The sequence below is a fragment of the Haliotis rubra genome, unplaced genomic scaffold, assembly GCF_003918875.1.
Source record: "Haliotis rubra isolate DU_JTF1 unplaced genomic scaffold, ASM391887v1 Scf659, whole genome shotgun sequence".
Classification (NCBI taxonomy): domain Eukaryota; kingdom Metazoa; phylum Mollusca; class Gastropoda; order Lepetellida; family Haliotidae; genus Haliotis; species Haliotis rubra.
In genome coordinates, this window is record NW_025767367.1 from 86985 (window position 1) to 107848 (window position 20864).

The window sequence follows — 20864 nt, forward strand, 5'->3', positions numbered from 1 at the left end:
AGGATACGATGACATGTGTCAATCAAATCAGCGAACTTGACCACCCAAACCCGTTAGTCCCATGGATTGCTGAAGACCGCAGTTTGTTCCTTTTTTTATCATGATGAGCACACACAATATACGTATTGCTATCTGAACTCTGGGAATGATTCTTTTGAAAGTCGCATATAATGCTGTTGTTTGCGGAAACAGCCAGATGATTTGTAGAAGGCCAAGTATCTGAAATAACATTTTTTGTCAACATCTGCAAACAATAGAATGCTCTGGGTTCCTTTCCATCAAAAGCAAGACATTTTCAGAAATTAAAACCGTAAAGTGTTTAAGTTCATGTTTGAGAGGTGTATCAGAATATTCAGCATCGATCTACGTAGTCATAAGGGATACGGTGACACACCTGTTTATGCAAGGCGTACTACAGGTAGCGCATGACCTGTTTACCCTGGTGTCACAAACACCTGGTGTCATCTCTGATATTCAGTGATCCGCTCTCTTAAGTTTCATCACTGTTGACTTATTCTATGTTTATCCAAGTGAAATTGTTACAATGTATATTATTAATATGTGGAATATTCCTGAGTATTTCAATATACTTGTACCTACTGTGTTAATATATGTAGTTTATAGAATATTGCCACTATTCCCTCATGGAATGCTGTGCAATATATTATCCTGTACGGAGCGGTATTCAGATAAGCAACATACTGCTTGTTTACCAATCCGGTTCCACTTTTGACAATATAAATGTTTAAAGCAAATATCTTATCTCATCCTATCTTGACCGATGGTTCTCCTTGATCAGATACGAGGGTCGGTCAAAACGTAGTCGGCCTAAGGCTGGATTTACACTACGTCCGATTTTCTCTGCGTTGCGTCATGCGTTGCATCCGAAAAAAACGCAAGCAGTATATTTTCCATTTAGACAAAACACATAAAAGATTGATGTTATTTAATTCCCTAATAATTCCCTTAAAAGACGATTATAGGCTCCTTCAAGTAATCTTTGTTGGTTTAAGGGATGTGTCCACCATCTCCGTGTTTTGGTCTCTTCCTCATGCACAGAAACTGCCAGAGATGCTAGGATTTTTCCTCCACCTTATATTTATCCGTCTTATATCGCAGATGATCGCACCTAGCGTATTGGAAAAAACGCACTCGGTAACGCATACGTCAAAAAATGCGGACGTAGTGTAATTCCAGCCTAACTATTTTCTCGATGTCCAATGTTTGAAAAGAATCCATAATATTTTGAAGGAATCATTAGCAAAGCCATATCCAAAATTTCACATATGTGGGTAATGTGGTTAACGAGATATTAGTTATCACAACACATTGGGGTGTAATATTTCTAAACAAAATGGTAGATAATGGAGATAGTATCACATACAATATGTTCAGTATAGTATTGGATGACTTCCCGTCGTAATCAACAGTCACAGTTGTGGATTGCCTGATATACAATTAAGGCGGAGGCTGTTTTTTAAGGACACCCGTATTTTTATCTTTCAAAAACACTGTGTCCAGATATTCAAGCTGGCACTGTTTACAATATATTGTGAGCTGACACTTGTGTGACCTTTCAGTATTTAGTTTGAACCATTGGCTTCATGCATGAATAAGAGAAACATTATAATAAGTTATGTCCTTATGATTACGTCATGCGAAATGGGTTGGGTAGTGTCACCAAAACAAGCCCTTTCAGTAATCATTTTAACAAGCGATTCAGAGTCATTTTAACAAGCGATTGCAATATCTAAGTTTGATTCTAGTGGACTATCCCAAACACACAAAATGTTTCTTGCGTAAGTTGTTTCCTGAAGTTTGTGATGCATGTATTGCAGATTTTGCATATTGGGGAGTACCAAGATAAAATGTCAAACAAAATCGGGATCGTGAGGCTTGATCATAACAAAACCAATTTGCTTGAGGTTGACAGCTAATATGTAGAAAAATAAACAAAAACAGCTGCATATGTATCATTTTCTAGGTGAGGCCAACTACTTTTTGACCGACCCTCGTAACAGAGACTTGTATTCTTTGGCGTTGATTGTTTCGTCAATCTCAGTAAGTCTTCCGCATACATTAACGCAATTCTCCCAAGGGAACCTTTCTCATGATGCCGATTTAGGCAAAGGACGTCGACAACGAGTATAAGATCTGTGTCGGGATCGAAACAGGCATTTTGTGTGCCCATCACACATTACACAAATACAAGAGAACATGACAGAAACAAACACAAATATAGGTGAACATGGCCGCAGCAGCAGCAACAGCAACAGCAGCAGCAACAACAACAACGTCAACAATAATAATTATCTCAACAGTATTTATTGTTAATATTTGAGAGAAAAACGCTTTATTCAATATAAGCTGATTGTAACCCCTGTTTACAATGTCCTTAACAAGTTCATGTTACATGGTGCACTAGTTACTATATTTGACATGGAGTTAAGACCGGAAGTGTGTGGACCAACCGGAAGTTTCCAGCGTTGACCGACCCAGTGAGTAAGCAAAAGTTCCAGGACAGAAACTTCTTGAACCTTCTTCAGTAGATCATTAGTCATATCCCACTACACGATATTCCCAGCCCAGATCTAATTTGGAATGTCGACCATTGTAGCAGTTAGGTGATTATTATCATCACCGTCTTTGTTCCTATAACCACTTCTTCTATTGCCCTTGTATTTGTACAGCGGCTGCGTTTGTACGTCCCTCTATTTTGTACTGTCATTGTATTTCCTTTTCGGGGTTTTTAATATTCATTTCTAAACATTGTTAATATTCGAGTACGATTGTTAATTACACATTGTTGGTTCCACAATGTATTGTTGCTAGAAGATGTGATGTGAATCAAGCTAAATTTATAATTAGGACATGTAAATTGCGATATGACGCAGGATTGACTCATTCAATACAAACATGAGACCACGGAACGTGACGTTACATGATGTACACACAGTTACTTCCCTTAGACCATACACGCGACATACACATACACATGCATTTCAGTTGTTGATTATAAGCATGGTCGTTGATGTACATTCTACCACATGAGGTACAAATGCAAACAAGAAGACAAAGTCATCAATATCCCCCGCAATGGCAAAATACTCTTCATGATTATGTCTACGAGTTATGATTATGTCAAATATTTTGGTGTGTATATAGAAAAGTGGAAGGGGAGTATTAAAAGGTTTTTAAAGTTCTGCTCCAGAAAGGAGCACTATCACCAATTTCAGTCTAAGTCGAACTTGTTGCCATGGAAACGCCAAAAATGTTTTATTCAGAATTCCAAAATTACCAAAAGGGGCCACCAGTACACCACCAGATCTATCTATGTGCCAAGTTTGGTGAAGAAATATAGAACGGTTTTAGAGTTCTGCTCCGGAAAAGACAAATGTGCACGGAAGGACGGACGGAGGGACGCGTTGCGGGGGATAATTAGAGGGATGGTGTGGTTGGTCAGTGTGACATATACTAGGCACATAAAGAAACTGTGCATATAAAAAAATAAAAATCTAAATTTATCAAACCTGTGTAGACACATAAAGATTTAAACTCAGAGACTAGTGACATGTATCCAACATGCATGCACGTGCCACGTTCCGTGACGTAAGTAGGTTCGTCCTTGAGACGTGCAATACGTTGTTGCACGTGCATTCCGGGAAAGAGAAACAGAGCAAATGAATGCCACACAATACTGTCACTTTGGAAAGCTCAACCCCTGCCCTTGCGATCGTTCAAAAAATTAAACGGCTATTGAAATGCATAGCATGCCAAGGCTCACGTCTGCACAACGTCATGAGGCCATTGGGATGGTCCGTGGGGGAATGTCTCCACGACAAGTGGCTGCACTTTTCCACTGCCACCGGAACACCATTTCTGCACTGGTGAGACGCTACCAGAACACAAATGACGTCATCGATCGGCCACGTTCTGGACGTCCACGTGTAACAACGCCAAGACAGGACAGATGGATAAGGGTGACCCATCTTCGCCACAGGTTTCAGACTGCAGTGATGACTGCCCGAACCATCCCAGGACTTCGCCGTATCCACCCCAACACAGTTCAACAACGTTTACGTCATCACGGGATCAGACGACGACGTCCCGCCATATGGCCTATCCTGACACAACGTCATCGACAAGCTCGCCGAATGTGGTGCCGAAATGATTTCCGCAGACCCTTGTTTTGGGGGAGAAATGTTGTTTGTACAGATGAGTCCAGGTTTAACATTTCCTTTAGTGATGGAAGTCAACGTGCCTATAGACGCGTGGGAAAACGTTATGCACAGGCCTGAGGAATCGCTATGGTGGTGGTTCCGTGATGATTTGGCGTGGAATAACAGCACGCCAAAGAACTCCTTTGGTGATTGTTCAGCTCAACTTAACTGGTGTGGGCTACAGGGATCAGATTCGAGGGATCGACCTGTGGCAATTCCTTTTCTGCAACGCCATGGCCCTGGGTTAACATTCCAACAGGACAATGCCCGCCCTCATACGGCAAGGGCTGCTATGGATTTCTTGCAACACCACAACGTTGACTTACTGCCTTAGCTTGCAAATTCACCCGATCTCTCCCCGATAGAGCATGTTTGGGACGAGATGGATCGACGTCTACACCGTCTTCCTCATCCGCCAGATAATGTCCTTGACCTTGCAACAGAACTTGCGTGAATCTGAGAATCTGGCGTGACATCCCACAAGCCAATCCTTGCAGTTTTCATAGGCTCTATGCGCCATCGATGCACTGCAGTTCTCAATGCCGATGGTGGACATACCCGTTATTGAGCTTGTGACATGGTCGTTTGACCCCTGTCCTGCTTGTGGACTCATGACGTCATTGTGATTGACTTTTCAATTGAAATTTTCCCGACTTGTTATGGTCTCATGATCCCTCCATTAAAGTTTATATGTACCTTTGACAATGTTCTCGTACTTATCAACTGGGATAATATTTTGACAATGCACAGTTTCTGTATGTGGCTAGTATATTTGGGTAGATGTATTCACAGTTCCATCACCCACTAACATTCTATGTGTATGTTTAGATACTGAATATGAAGCCAGGTATGTTTCCTCTCAGAGCTGTTGTCTCTGTATTGTAATATCGGCTGTTTGAAAACGTGAACTGAACCCCATCAGTGGTTACAGTCTGCTTTCCATTTAACCCAATGTAACCTCCCTGCTCCCACTGACCCCAGTAAGGCCCCTCCTCCGTGGCAAGGACATCTATTTCCACACACACAATGTATGTTGTGCCTGGCTGCAGTAGTACCGACTCAGAGAACAAGATGTCAGTCATCTGCCCACGCCCGAGAAGCTCCATCTCGGTGTCCAGTTCAGTTATCTCTGATTCATCTTGGTCATACAGTGAAATACTCACTGGAACCTCCAGGTCATCATATCCACCATACAGCTGACAACCTTTCAGTTGAATCCTGTGATTGACTGAAAAAGAGAGAGAATGGCTTCCTGCCACACCATCTTTGACATGTGACACAGTTGCAAATCTTTGGACGTATTTACAAATATCAGGTTCCTGTATGTGCTTCCGCTTTAAACCTACAAATGGGGAAATGTCAACAGTAGAATCAAAAGCTCTGTCCATAATTCTAACTCTCTCCTCCGCTGTCAGTAATCCAGATGGGCCCACAACCTTCACTAGATACTCCAGGGACAGGCTGGTGAACCGGATCTCATACCTCATGTCACCCAAGAGTCTTCGTCTGTTCTCAGGCGTGTCACTCACACCTTCCTTCCGGCATCTTTCCTTTGTCCAGGACAGCACTGCTTCAAATATATCTTTCTCTTTCAGGTTCAGCGTGTCCGATTTGAGGAGCTTCCCCACACACTCAGAGCAAAGCCCCACAAATCCTGGAGACTTGGTGACTCTCTCCCCTCCTTCAGTCAGGATCTTCAGGGCCTTCTGTTCCAAGTCCAGTTCCCCGTAACCATGACACTCCTCCAGTATCTGGCAAACATTGTCTTCTGACAGGGACTCCTCCAGGAAAGTTACACAGAGATCGTACAATGTATCAAGAGAGTATTTCCTGGATGTGTACATAAGGCCCGTGACTGTTTCAGCATTGATTCGGGCCTCGTCTGTGTACATATACCTACAATAAATCATAATGGTTCATTTGGAGACACAATTGTTCTTGTGAATCACCGCTCTTTGTAATATTACTTCTCATAAATATTCAGAACGTTAAGCATGTCATATCGGGGAGGATGTGGGTGATGAAAATGGAGAGGTAATAGAATGTTTCTGTATTTTCAGCAACACATTCTTCAATACTTCCAGCTTAGCTATGGGTGATATTGGTACATACTTTTTTCTTGATTTGTGGTACTCTGAACTTCAACTTGATATTCAACAGTTTTGCCAAAAAACATATAGGGTTTGCATCTGCTATTGTAGAACGTTATAAACTATACTCAACCCAAATAAGAAATGTCCAGTGTATTTTCAGGAAAGTAATCAGCTAACTTTATCAAGTAAAAAATACATGTAATTCTGGATCAGTTGCAGCCACATTTCACAATATAAATGACAACATGTCAAGTATAACTTCCCAGTTTAGACATTGTCTTCAATATCGCCTGTGGCCACTGGGAGCCCCCAAAAACTGCTCTGAACCATCTAGGCATGGACCGAATAAGTCTGGCGGCCTGGCAGAATTCTGGCTCGTTCTTCTTGCAATGTCAGTTGATCTTAAGTCTTGGGCGCTGGCTGACGTTCATGTACGCGTCAGCCAAGGCCATCCCCAACCCACAAATGAGCGATGGCACTGAGTGCAATTTGGAAGGCCATGGGAGATACTGAAAAGTGGCATGTGCTGAGTAAGGCCTGGCATTATCTTGCCACAACTCCCTCTGGTGGTCAGTGACCATGTAAATCCCACATCATGACAACATCACCGATTCCGCAATTAAAGTACCTGGATGTGCTTATCTGAGGTAATCTGAGGTCTACCAGTTCAAGCCCTCTCTTGCTTAGAATTGGTTTGATGATATCGGTCCAATAAACCACAGATGGTACTCTGGCGAACATTGAGGTGACTTGCAACAGCAGATTGAGACTCTCCAGCCTCCAGAGGTCCAATGGCAATGTTTCGATGTACAGCAGTGAGTCGCGGCATAACAATATCCTTTCATTTAGCAAAAAAATGCCAATGACCGTCTAAAAGCAAACCGGCCTTATATAGGCAATGCCCATGCTCACGATTCTTCAAAACTGCACGTGCATCTTCCGAACCACTTTTTCTCCATTACATTTTCATGTAGGTTGACACTTTCGAACGTAAATATGCATTACAGTTTCCAATGCGTTTTTGTGCTGTGCATTCGTTCCATGGACACAAAGCAGGATTATAATGGTGAAATTTAATCAATTAAACACCATTTATATGCCAAAACTAATTACACGGCGTCCATAACGTCCATGTCATATTGTAGCTTGACATTTATGATTGCAGAACTTAGTTTGCAGTTTCTGACATAGATTGCCATGAATGCTTTGAAAATGACTTCTAAGCTGTCAGGGGTGGTTACCTCCCCTTTCATCACCAGGAGGCCATGGAATACATATTAGTAGTGTTGACGGAACGTTGATGTACACTTTTAGATAAATCGAAATAATCTTCATTCAGATTCTGTATTTAATAATTTCTGCCCAGCGAATATGGAAGGTATTTTCATTTTGTAATAAATTAATTGTAAAGTTGGTAGATTAAACACACCTTAAGAATTCCTTGAAGATGTCTGCCTCAATATCCGGGATGGTCACCTCCCCTTTTTCTGCCAAGGGGCCGCAGAACATGGCATGGAACACACAGCTGCGACTGACAAGAACGTAACGGTGAGCTCGGACCACCTGTTGCTGTGACCCCACCCTGAAGGTGACGTCACTGAAGTCTTCGGTTTCGAGCATGCGCAGATTACACTCTGTAAGAGTCTCCCTTCCCTGCCAGTTGTCCACATACCCAGATTCTTGTCTTTTAATGGACATCGTGTAGCTCTGAACAGAGAAAACGAGAATATATATTGCACCTCCGTTAACATATCGAAACATATCCTCAAGAACAAGGACCACATCATCAAACTGGGAAGCCACCAAAATACTGTTCAACAATTGGCGTCAAAGGAAGCTTCAGGAAGCCACGGGCATATGGTGACAACAGCCGTGATCAAGAAATCTACTTGCCATGTGCTTGGGACTCACTTGCAAGGGGATATCAAAATGTTTTAAGCCTAAAATAACTGTATCTCGTTATTTATTCGGGTGGTGTTTTGTGGGTTGACCATGCAAATTGGTACCTCTGCTTGTGAGCCGATTTCCCCAGCTGGTGTAATACTTGCTACAGATGTGTCAAAATTGCCCCTAATGCACGTTAAACATGTAAATCAATTATCTCTGTGCATGTTATCTTCATTCAATGTGAGGAAATCCAGACGTATGATAATGGGGGTCACTGGTGGAGCCTGGTGATTTCGCCTGTTTCGTGACACCGGGTGTCACTAATAGCGAACCATAACCATATTATCATAATATAGACTGTATTTAGTCCAAATCGTACAATAAACTCTTACCTTGCCAAAAAAAACAAAACAAAAAAAACTATATGATATTTAAGGATGCTTTATATCGTTCACATAAATGTAATATTGATATGCACATGTCACTAGTTTCCGGTCACGTGATATCTAATCACATGTACCCTTGTTAAAATCACAGATAAGGAGTTAGTGATTGAGTTTAGTTTTACGCCGCACTCAGCACTATTCCAGCTATATGACAGCGGTGTGTAAATTATCGAGCCTGGACCAGACAATCCAGGGATCAACAGCATGAGCATGGATCTACGCAATTGTTAACCAATGTCATGTCAATCAAGTCAGCAAGCCTGACCACCCGATCCCGTTAGTCGGGGGATTTGCCTTTTTCAAATTATCAAAATTTTCTAGTTTCTTCTTCCGTAAATTCCCCACATAGCATGTAGTCTCAGTCTTTACACTGATAACAACTAGTTACGCCACGGTTATCAATAAAGTACTTTACATCACCATCAAACAATGGCTGTTATGAGGGTTGAGCAGTGAACTGAAATGTTCAAACCATGCAGTTGTCAGCTGATATAATCATGATAATAGCACAACTACTTTTCGATATCAAGAAGTGAATACTTTCTGCATTTTCAAATTCCACATTCTTTGTCAAACCACTTGGGTTGTGTTTGTTCGTGTGTGGGGGTTTTGTGCTGAAAGTTTGTTAAATGACCATTGAAACTCGGGTGAAAATGAAGTGTGGACACCTCCTTTTCTGAATAGTGTGCACCCCCTTTCTCCAAAAGCTGTATCCGCCCCTTCTCAGTTGCTGTTACACACTACTTTCAGGCTCCCTGTCCCCATTGTGTATGGCTGTATGCCAATCGTTTACAGATGAAAAAAACAAACATAGAGCCTTAATGTGGAATATATTGCACCAACGTTTTGCGAGCATAATGATAAAGGTAATAATAGTATAACATGATTTCCATAGTCAGTGTTGTTTGCTTCAGTGCAGTATGCAATTATTGTTACTGTATTTGATTCATTCAGATTCCGTGTGTTGACGTGAACTATTGCTAAATAAAACAAAAACAAGATTTAGTTGAACTACTTGAGATTAAAATTGCATGTGACCTCCGATAGCTATGATCCTTGACTAGAATGTCATTATACAGTCCTATGATTTTTCTAAGACTCAGGCCTGTATGATAAATTGATATCATATGCCCCATTATCATGAAACAAACAAAAGTAACACAATACTGTGAGCTGTGACATGGTCACTCAGAGCCGGAGGCTCTGCTAATCAGTCCAAAAAATATTTGGTCCATTTGAGGCCACTTAATTCCTCCAAATGAAACCATTCAAACCCACAAAACAAAGTATTTGGAGCCACTTACAATGACATTTCCACTTGTAAAAATGTTACACGAAACAGAAATAAAAGCATAAAAGCATATTTGGCACTTTTAGAGCACATTTGTGTGCTATGGAAAACAAGGGCAGATAATTCAGATGGAGCAAACTCTGGATGACCCAATATATTGCAGAATCTGAACCATATCGCGATAATCGTATCGCGTGATACTGTACCGGTATCAACCATGACGTAATGTGAATGTTTCAACCAGGCTTGGGGGTGCATTTTATAGGGCTGGTCCCTGTGAACAGCATGTGCAGCATGAGTTGCATGAAAAACATTGAGAACACTGTACCATCTCCGAGATCAGGTAGCGATTTTGAGACCATTACCAGGGTTCCATTCTGAGTTTGGGAAGGAATGACTTTGCTCAGGTAAAGTTGGAGATTTTGCAAAAATATGCAATCAAACATTAAATGAGTTTACAGTTATCCGTTTCTGCCAAGGAAAATTCCAAACTGACGTTTCTTTTGCTGCTTAGAATATAAATGAGTGAGTAAGTTTAGTTTTACACCACACCCAGCAATATTCCAGCCATATGTCTGCGTTAAGTATAAGTATCTGCTCGATAGTACTCTAGTTTTCTCAAAAGCCAGCTTGTGACTCAGAGAGTAGTTCTTGAGTGTTTTTTTAACATTTTTTACCATCTTTATTTCCACAGTTTCCATAGTACATGTAGAATACATGCACATGAGTATACTCAATACACTTACACAAATCCGCATCATACAATGAATAAACATCTTTGAATATGTTTTGCATATTTTATCTCTGTGTTTCCAATAATAGTAATAGTAATTAAATACACTTACAATATGTTTTCTGACGTCATATTTTCTGTGAATAGATTGTGGAAAGATGACCAGAAGGTAAAGTACTCGCGTTACTGCATGTAGAATAAGCATTATATTTTGTAATTTCATAGTATTTTGATATCTCCCTTACTACATGCTTGAAATTTGGAACTTGTTTTTTTATTTTTTATGTGTATATTACCTGTTTCACAACAAGACATGTTGCATTTAAAGAATTATTATGTTTCCCTTTAAATCCAAGTAAAATGTTTTCTAGTGTGAAGTCAACATTGCCTTTAGTTACAGTCATTAGCCATCTGGTCAAACTCTCCCAAATCTGATTAACATGACAACAATTACAGAGTAGATGGACAATTGTTTCTAATTCCTTTGAACAGAATGTACATAAAGGTGTCTCCTTTAGACCAATTCTATTAAAGGAAATGTTTGTGGGTATAATATCATATAATATCTCCATCTGTAACCATTTCAAGTTACTACATGTTGTACATCGATTTGTCATCATATATATGTTTCGCAACAATTTGTTATCATACTGTGTTTCAAAGACTCTTTCCCACTTTTTATGTGCATATGACTTATTGTAATTGGGGTCTAGTAAAGAAAGATCAAACGTTTTGGAGCCTTTAACCCTTAGACTAAGTTTGGATATATTGAATCGTAGTATTGGAGAAAATGGGAGTCTTTTGGGAAGAGTGATTTGTCTTCTCTTTAAGCACGCAATTGTGAAGATTTGATGCTATGATATTTTAAGATATTTGTTTTAACTTGATATATTTTTTGTAGTTCTTCATAAGTATAGAATTCTCCTGTAGTTGGGTTCATTAGATCAATTCATAAAAATTGGTTAATATGTTAAACATATAATTAAACCACATACAATGGTTTAACATGTCATTTGAATTTAGTGTTTATAAAGCTTTTTTGTAAATACGATCCCCATGCAGAGATTACATCTCTCCAAAAAGGACAGACAGACAGACAGATTTATTCAGTAATGTGGGCCTAACGGCCTATAATACAGTTGAAACTTACAATATTTTACAATGCCATGTGATAGTTTCATATATAATGTTTAAACAGATGTTTAAAAAACAGAGCAACTGATTTAATAATATTAGAATCTTTGGAGTGTAATACATTTATCATGCTTTGTTCACATTGGGGCATGGCATTCAGCTGTGGCAAGTACTTTTTCCGAATTTCATTATATTTTGTACATTGCATAAAAACATGGTATTCATCTTCAATCGCTCCAAGATTACAATTTTTACAGATACAACTAATTTTCCCACTGTCTTTATTTCTCCTGTAAGTAACAATTCTAAAATTATGGGGGCGGTGGGGTAGCCTAATGGTTAAAGCGTTGGCTCGTCACGCCGAAGACCCGGGTTCGATTCCCCACATGGGCACAATGTGTTAAGCCCATTTCTGGTGTCCCCCGCCGTGATATTGCTGGAATATTGCTAAAAGCGGCGTAAAACTAAACTCAGTCAGTCAGTCAGTCAGTCTAAAATTATGTAGGGATATTCTAAATTTACAAACTGCTCTTAGAAGAGACTTATCATTCAGTTGTAAAATATAACATTCAGGCTCCAGAACTGCTTTCAGCTTACAGTAGTTCGTTAAATAGTGCGAGATACAAATAGAATCATGCCAAGTTTGTTTGTATATGTCAATCAATCTTTCTCTAAACTTCACTATAAACACATTTGCATCACCAACATTTTGTAATATCCACACAAATGAGAAACCTGTTCTAAACAGGATTGTTCGAATGTTGGACACCCAATTACATTTTCCATTTTCATCTAAATTTTTAAGTAATACATAACATTGATATGGGTAACGATTTACATTCATTTGCAACAACTTAATCCAATACTTAATACATCGTATTTGAGTTAATATAAACATATCATACCTACCAGTTTCACCAAGTATGGCCTTATTGGATGCAAACTTTCCCACCCTTAAATATCGTTTAAAATATGTAGTTTGCACTTGCTCTATTTCATGATGATTATTATTGCCCCAAATTTCACTTGCGTATAATAAAACAGGAGCAATTTTGTATCAAATATTTGGCAGGCTGTAGTAAATGAGATAAAGCTATTCTTCCTAAATAAATGGAATACAGAGAACATTGCTATAGTTGCCTGTGCAGCAAGGGTCTTACAAGCGTTTGACCATAAGAGCCTTGAGGAGAATATTAACCCTAAGTACTTATAGTAAGTAACACTTTTTAGCTGTTTATCACCAAAGTACCATTTCTCATTTTTTCGCAGTATACCACCGTTTCTAAAAACTATTATATTTGTCTTTTCTGAATTCACCTCAAGACTCCATTTTCTACAAAAACCATCTAGTACATTCAGTTGTCTTTGCAAACCTGCTACTGTAAATGAAAACATTGTAACATCATCTGCAAACAATAGCATCATTATGTCTTCAATAGTTTGGCTTATAAATATTCCATGATCACATTTGTTATACATATCAGTTACAAGTTCATTTATAAAGAATATGAATAGCACAGGGCTTAAGACACAACCTTGGCGAACACCCACATGAAGTTTCAAAGTGTTGTGTGATGCCCTCTTCAGATTTTTACAAGCTTTAACTGATGAATACATACTCTTCAATATTGTATACATTTTGCAATAACAACCTTTTTGTAGCTAACATATATAGCATTTTTTTCCTATTAATGTAATCAAAAGCTTTAAAATCGGCCGAATGCCAATGTAAAATCTACCCCTTCTTACATAGATATTTGCTGCTAACGACTGTAGGATAAAAATATTGTCTACCGTAGAATAATCCGGACGAAACCTGCTTGAGACTCGAAATCAAATTATTAACATCCAACCAAATTCTTATTAGTTTTTCTAAAACAGGCGTAAAACACTTTACCAATAACATTTAACAACTTGATATTCCTCTGTAATTATTCGGATTTGATCTGTTTCCAGACTTAAACAAAGGGACAATCATTCCAATGTTCCACACTTCGGAAAGTGACCTGTATCTAATATCTTATTATACAATAATTGTAAGTATTTAACAACAGTTATAGTGTCAGCTAACTTAAGAAATTCTGGTGGAATGCCATCTTAGCCAGAGCCTTGTTTCGTTTCAGCATACCAATACTATCTATAATTTCTTTTTCTGTGATTTGACCTGATAAGAGTTCATCACTAAAAGGCAAAGTGTTACAATGTTCACAGGAATGAGAATGTACGAATGGATACGGTTTCATCAAAACAGTCTTTTCACTGCCTGGTTCAGGGCTGAGTAGTGATGTAAAATATGACAACCAGATATCTGGAGAAATACCACTTTGTACATTCTTACCACATATCAGGAATTCAAAGTCTTCCAGAAGGATTTACAATCCCCATACCTTGCTGCAATGCTTATGTCATCTGCAATTTTCTTATCGTAATAATCTTTTTAAGTTGGCAGCACCTATTAAAATCACACTTTACTGATAGGTATTTCTTTAAATTTGACTGACACTTAAATTTCACGATAGGTACATAATGCTTTTGCTTAGCTTTTCAGGATACACGACAATCTTGATCAAACCACGGTGGTTGTTCCCTTCGTCTATTTGAGCTTGGGTTAAACAGTAACCTTGTTGGGGAACAATTTATCAGAATATCGCCCAGTTTCCTAGCAGCCAAGTTAACATCGATATCTAGTAATGTAACGAAATCTTCAAATATGCTTGACTCGATGGTATGGGTAAGACAGTTGTTATATTCTGCGACGAAGGCATCGGGGATTCTGTATCTAGACACACGGGGTAAACCAGGAGAATCTGTACACGCAGAAACATCAGAACCTAGACCTAAAAATAGACTACATAAAACGACAACAATTGGCATATGGTCCGATTCTGTACGCTCTGGTATTTGGAAGTCTTGCAAGTAGGCGAACATCTCACTTGACACAATACAATAGTCCACAACACTTGTACCCATATTGGAAATGTATGTATACAAACGAGATGCAGTTGGGTTACAACGACCATTTACAATGTGTATACCAAACGATTTACACAGTTCGAGCAACCATCTGCCATATTTATTTGTAACATCATCTTCTGAGTTTCGAGGTTGGTCAAAAATGTCCGTGTTATATGTGTCACCAACTGGAAGGTATTCAGGATTATCGTCAGTAATAAAGTCAGGATCTGACCCAGTTCTCGCATTAAGGTCACCGCATAAAACAAAGTTACTGGAATCCCCATAGTCATACTTAATATGTAACAGTTTGTTTTGTAGACGTTCAATACCATTGTCTTCAGATTTGTCGTACTCAGGAGACTTTTCAGGATGAATGTATGTGAACACAAGAAATACGTTTTCAACAGTCTGGGAAACCTGGTGGTTAACTACCTTCAATACAATGATATTATCCCAGTGTGCATATACTCTTTCTAGAGTATTTTCAATGCCTCGTCGAATAATCACACATATACCACCAGACGGTCTACCTCTAGTGTACTGTCGCTTTGCGTTACAATAGTGAAATGAAAACCCGTTAAATGCGCCCTCTAGTGCAGTTGAACTTTCAGTACACATGGTTTCAAGAAAACAGAAAATATCGTACATTGAACAAAATGTTATAAAGTCAGGCCATTGTATTTTAGACAACAAACCACACACATTCCAAGTACATATAGATATGTTGTCGGCATCATAAACGCGCTTTGGTCTTTGTGGGTTCACAACGGGGCCGCGGCCACTGTCCTATGTAGTGAAGACGTGCACATCTCTCCAAAAAGGATTTCTTATGTAAGGTTGAAGGAAAACTGATTTCTATGGATAGTCAACTTCTTTATTGCAATGAGTGCGACGTTTCGGTGTAGGTACTAACACCGTTATCAAGCACTTGCACCCTCGGACAAAACACCCCCAGGCTAAATGCCCCCAGGACAAAAAAGCCCTTAATAGGTAGGACAAAAGGTCCTCAATGAAAAGATGTAATAGAATACCAACAAATCTTTTTGCAACACATGGATTTATTCTCACATGAAAATAATATAATATAATATCATATAATATAACATTAAATAGCATATGTAATAGCACAAAATTCACAAATCACCAAGCACATAATGCAGTTGTGCAGCTGATACTTGAGTTGTACTACAGTTCATACCAGTCTAATATTGTGTCCAATACCAGTCAGAAACTCTGGCAATGACTTGTCACCACTGTTGAAGTCTGAACACAGATTTCACAATCTGTCTTTGTGCATATCCCTCTTTCTTCTCATACGCATCATTAATTGATAAGCTACTCCACACTTTAAAGAAGGAAGCAGGAAATCAGGAATTTAATTAAATAACAACAGCGCTGACCATCTTAATAGACCATCTTAATAAACACCATGTTCACTGACATGCCACAATGAGTACCTGCCCAACAAAATCAAACATAAGAGGAAGTGACCATCTTAATAGACCATCTTAATAGACCATCTTAATAAACACCATGTTCACTGACATGCCACAATGAGTACCTGCCCAACAAAATCAAACATAAGAGGAAGTGACCATCTTAATAGATCATCTTAATAGACCATCTTAATAGACACCATGTTCATTGACATGCCACAATGAGTACCTGCCCAACAAAATCAAACATAAGAGGAAGTGACCATCTTAATAGATCATCTTAATAGACACCATGTTCATTGACATGCCACAATGAGTACCTGCCCAACACAATCAAACATAAGAGGAAGTGACCATCTTGATAGACCATCTTAATAGACCATCTTAATAGACCATCTTAATATACACCATGTCCATTGACATGCCACAATGAGTACCTGCCCAACACAATCAAACATAAGAGGAAGTGACCATCTTGATAGACCATCTTAATAGACCATCTTAATAGACACCATGTTCATTGACATGCCACAATGAGTACCTGCCCAACAAAATCAAACATAAGAGGAAGTGACCATCTTAATAGATCATCTTAATAGACCATCTTAATAGACACCATGTTCATTGACATGCCACAATGAGTACCTGCCCAACAAAATCAAACATAAGAGGAAGTGACCATCTTAATAGATCATCTTAATAGACACCATGTTCATTGACATGCCACAATGAGTACCTGCCCAACACAATCAAACATAAGAGGAAGTGACCATCTTGATAGACCATCTTAATAGACCATCTTAATATACACCATGTCCATTGACATGCCACAATGAGTACCTGCCCAACACAATCAAACATAAGAGGAAGTGACCATCTTGATAGACCATCTTAATAGACCATCTTAATAGACACCATGTTCATTGACATGCCACAATGAGTACCTGCCCAACAAAATCAAACATAAGAGGAAGTGACCATCTTAATAGATCATCTTAATAGACCATCTTAATAGACACCATGTTCATTGACATGCCACAATGAGTACCTGCCCAACAAAATCAAACATAAGAGGAAGTGACCATCTTAATAGATCATCTTAATAGACACCATGTTCATTGACATGCCACAATGAGTACCTGCCCAACACAATCAAACATAAGAGGAAGTGACCATCTTGATAGACCATCTTAATAGACCATCTTAATATACACCATGTCCATTGACATGCCACAATGAGTACCTGCCCAACACAATCAAACATAAGAGGAAGTGACCATCTTGATAGACCATCTTAATAGACCATCTTAATATACACCATGTCCATTGACATGCCACAATGAGTACCTGCCCAACACAATCAAACATAAGAGGAAGTGACCATCTTGATAGACCATCTTAATAGACCATCTTAATAAACACCATGTTCATTGACATGCCACAATGAGTACCTGCCCAACACAATCAAACATAAGAGGAAGTGACCATCTTGATAGACCATCTTAATAGACCATCTTAATAGACCATCTTAATATACACCATGTCCATTGACATGCCACAATGAGTACCTGCCCAACACAATCAAACATAAGAGGAAGTGACCATCTTGATAGACCATCTTAATAGACCATCTTAATAAACACCATGTTCATTGACATGCCACAATGAGTACCTGCCCAACAAAATCAAACATAAGAGGAAGTGACCATCTTGATAGACCATCTTAATAGACACCATGTTCATTGACATGCCACAATGAGTACCTGCCCAACAAAATCAAACATAAGAGGAAGTGACCATCTTGATAGACCATCTTAATAGACCATCTTAATAGACACCATGTTCACTGACATGCCACAATGAGTACCTGCCCAACAAAATCAAACATAAGAGGAAGTGACCATCTTAATAGATCATCTTAATAGACACCATGTTCATTGACATGCCACAATGAGTACCTGCCCAACACAATCAAACATAAGAGGAAGTGACCATCTTGATAGACCATCTTAATAGACCATCTTAATAGACCATCTTAATATACACCATGTCCATTGACATGCCACAATGAGTACCTGCCCAACACAATCAAACATAAGAGGAAGTGACCATCTTGATAGACCATCTTAATAGACCATCTTAATAGACACCATGTTCACTGACATGCCACAATGAGTACCTGCCCAACAAAATCAAACATAAGAGGAAGTGACCATCTTGATAGACCATCTTAATAGACCATCTTAATAGACACCATGTTCATTGACATGCCACAATGAGTACCTGCCCAACAAAATCAAACATAAGAGGAAGTGACCAATTTAAGCCAGTTCTCTGAAACAACATTTAGGAGACCACATTCAATTGTTAAAATAACAACATCGTCACTGAGGAGCCTGTAACAACTAGCAGCAGTGGGAGGAATCGCTTAGAAAACATCATGTTATCACCTGTCAACTCAAAATATACACTGAGGGTGTTTTATCCTATGGGCTGAAATTTGCAAGGGCTTTTTGTCCTGGGGGCATTTAGCCTAGGGGTGTTTTGTCCAAGGGTGTTATGTCCTTGTGGGCCTATTGTCTGCCCACCGTCTTTCCATACAAATTTGAAACAGGCTTGTTGAAATGTATTTATTATTTCATCTGGGGGTGATGGAATTAAGGAAAATAAATGTATAAATTTTGCAAGTAATACTGATTTCAAAATACTAGTAACATTTCTACTGATTGGAGTAACTGTTCTTATTTTCCATAACTTCTTTTCATTCTCTATCTTTATATATTTATTATCATAATTCAGTTTCACCATTTTGTCAAGGTCAACAACAAACCATATACCCAGTAGCTTGAAGTTACTTTGAGTCCAATCTAAGTTCCAGTCTTTACAGAGTTTATATCTACATCTTTTTTAGAGCCTATCCAGATCAGTCTTGTCTTGTCAGCATTAATTTTCAAGCCAGAAAACCTTGCAAAGAAAGAAATAGTGTTCAGCAAGGCATATAGACTACTCTCAGTGACATCTAAAGGTAGGTATCGTCAGCAAATTGTGCAAGAACATATTCAATACTTCCTTTTTTAATGCCATTTATATTTTTATTATTTCTGAAAAGTATAGCCAAAATTTCTGCATAAGATAAAAACAAACAAATACACTATGTGGCGAATATGATACGTATCATGAATATTGGGTAACGAATACGAATAATTATTCACAAATACAATGTTGTAGTTAAGTGATTGATGTACAATATGGAACGCCCATGTGGACAGTTTTGATTTGTCACAGCAATAACCAGACATCTCATGGCACTCAAATTTGGAATGTACCCGGTAATAGTAATAATCGACAGTACCATGTGCAGTCTTGGCAAACTAACATGACTTGCACTACTGCAATGCTAGTACATGTTCCATTCTTGCATATTTCACTTTGGAAAGGACATAAGGGTTCAAGTAAAACATGCTCCCTTAAAAAAGTTGTAAATATTCGTTAATATTCGGTTCTGGTGACCATGAATAACGAATTGAATTCATGAAGGGCTACGGTTCAATATGTACCGAATATGTGCGTGAATCGTTGCAGCCTTACATAAAATATATGGCGATACCGAATCTCCTTGACGACAACTTATGGCTGTAGGAAAAAGGGTGCTAGCAAATCCATTTACAAGTACACTTGATTTCATATCTTTAAAAAAAGTTCTGATCCGCTTCTGAAAACTATGTCCGAAATTAAAGAATCTTAACACATCTAGTCTAAAATTTCTGTCAATTAAATCAAAGGCCTTTTCAAAATCAATTAGAACTAATAGTCCTGATATTTGATAAGATTCTCTATACTCCATTAGATCGTATATCAGCCTTGTGACCTCACCAATATATCTTCCTGGTACAAAGCCTTTTTGATTATCAATTATAATTAAAGTACTGTCGGAAATGCTAGAAAAATGCTTTTTGACTTATATTTAAAATTCAGAGGTATTACAGTTACTTAAGTAACAAATATCACTTCAAGAAACATCTACCTAATGTAGACCGAGGGAATATATTTTGAGACATGTTTTTACTGATGAAAATACCAAAAACTTAGAAAAATAAGGGATAGTTGGACGTTATTTGAAACAAACATTAACTGGCTGGGTTACGTCATCAGCATGCATGCTATCGACAGGTGAAATTGACACCTGAGCACACGCTCGGGCGGGGGTCATCTCAATAGATGTTTTCTGCAAAATGTTGAATATGTGTACGTATAGTATATGTATCAGTTATGTAAGGGATCATTTGTGTATGTGTGTTTGTTTTGAGATAAACATACGAATTACTGTACATTGGAAAGAATCCTATCACTTGTGTTATCTTATTGATTGATTGTAGAAATGTGCAACGTTTTAATAAATGTTTTGCATGTCAACAGTATATTTTAATGAAAAAATATGGATGTAATTTGGTCAGTTTAATCTAGTTGTGAACATTGGCCAAAGATTTAACGAAGTCACTGGTGTAGCTTCTTTAGAATATATAGTTTTCTTCTCATAAAGTTTGTAGACCGCCCGTCTCAGCACTCCCTTGTCAAAGTTGTCAGGTATGGTTCTACGTCCCGGTTTTGCATTTGAGACGGTCCCTGTCTTGTCTGATTTGTTTACAATATTGTAAACTTGTTGGTAAGA

General features: G+C 38.5%; 1 protein-coding gene and 1 long non-coding RNA gene across 3 annotated transcripts in view; both read right to left on the reverse strand.

Moving 5' to 3' along the window:
* Positions 1–1118: 1118 nt before the first annotated feature.
* On the reverse strand, positions 1119–18921 carry LOC124257339. The gene is made up of 3 exons (XR_006893244.1): positions 18911–18921; positions 14992–14997; positions 1119–1202 (listed from the first exon to the last, which is right to left on the reverse strand). It is a non-coding gene; the product is annotated as an uncharacterized LOC124257339 (long non-coding RNA).
* LOC124257337 (BTB/POZ domain-containing protein 6-like) overlaps positions 4874–20864 on the reverse strand; it is a 55953-nt gene continuing 39962 nt past the window's right edge. Inside the window, exons 2-4 of one of the 2 annotated variants that reach the window (XM_046691374.1) lie at positions 7743–8020; positions 5703–6116; positions 4874–5438 (exon numbers count right to left, since the gene is read on the reverse strand). In XM_046691374.1, the coding sequence (XP_046547330.1) occupies positions 5045–5438; positions 5703–6116; positions 7743–8011 (1077 nt within the window). In that variant the 5' untranslated portion in view covers positions 8012–8020 and the 3' untranslated portion in view covers positions 4874–5044. Of the gene's footprint in view, positions 6117–7742; positions 8021–20864 lie in introns of both variants that reach the window. The other variant, XM_046691373.1, reaches the window with a different exon arrangement.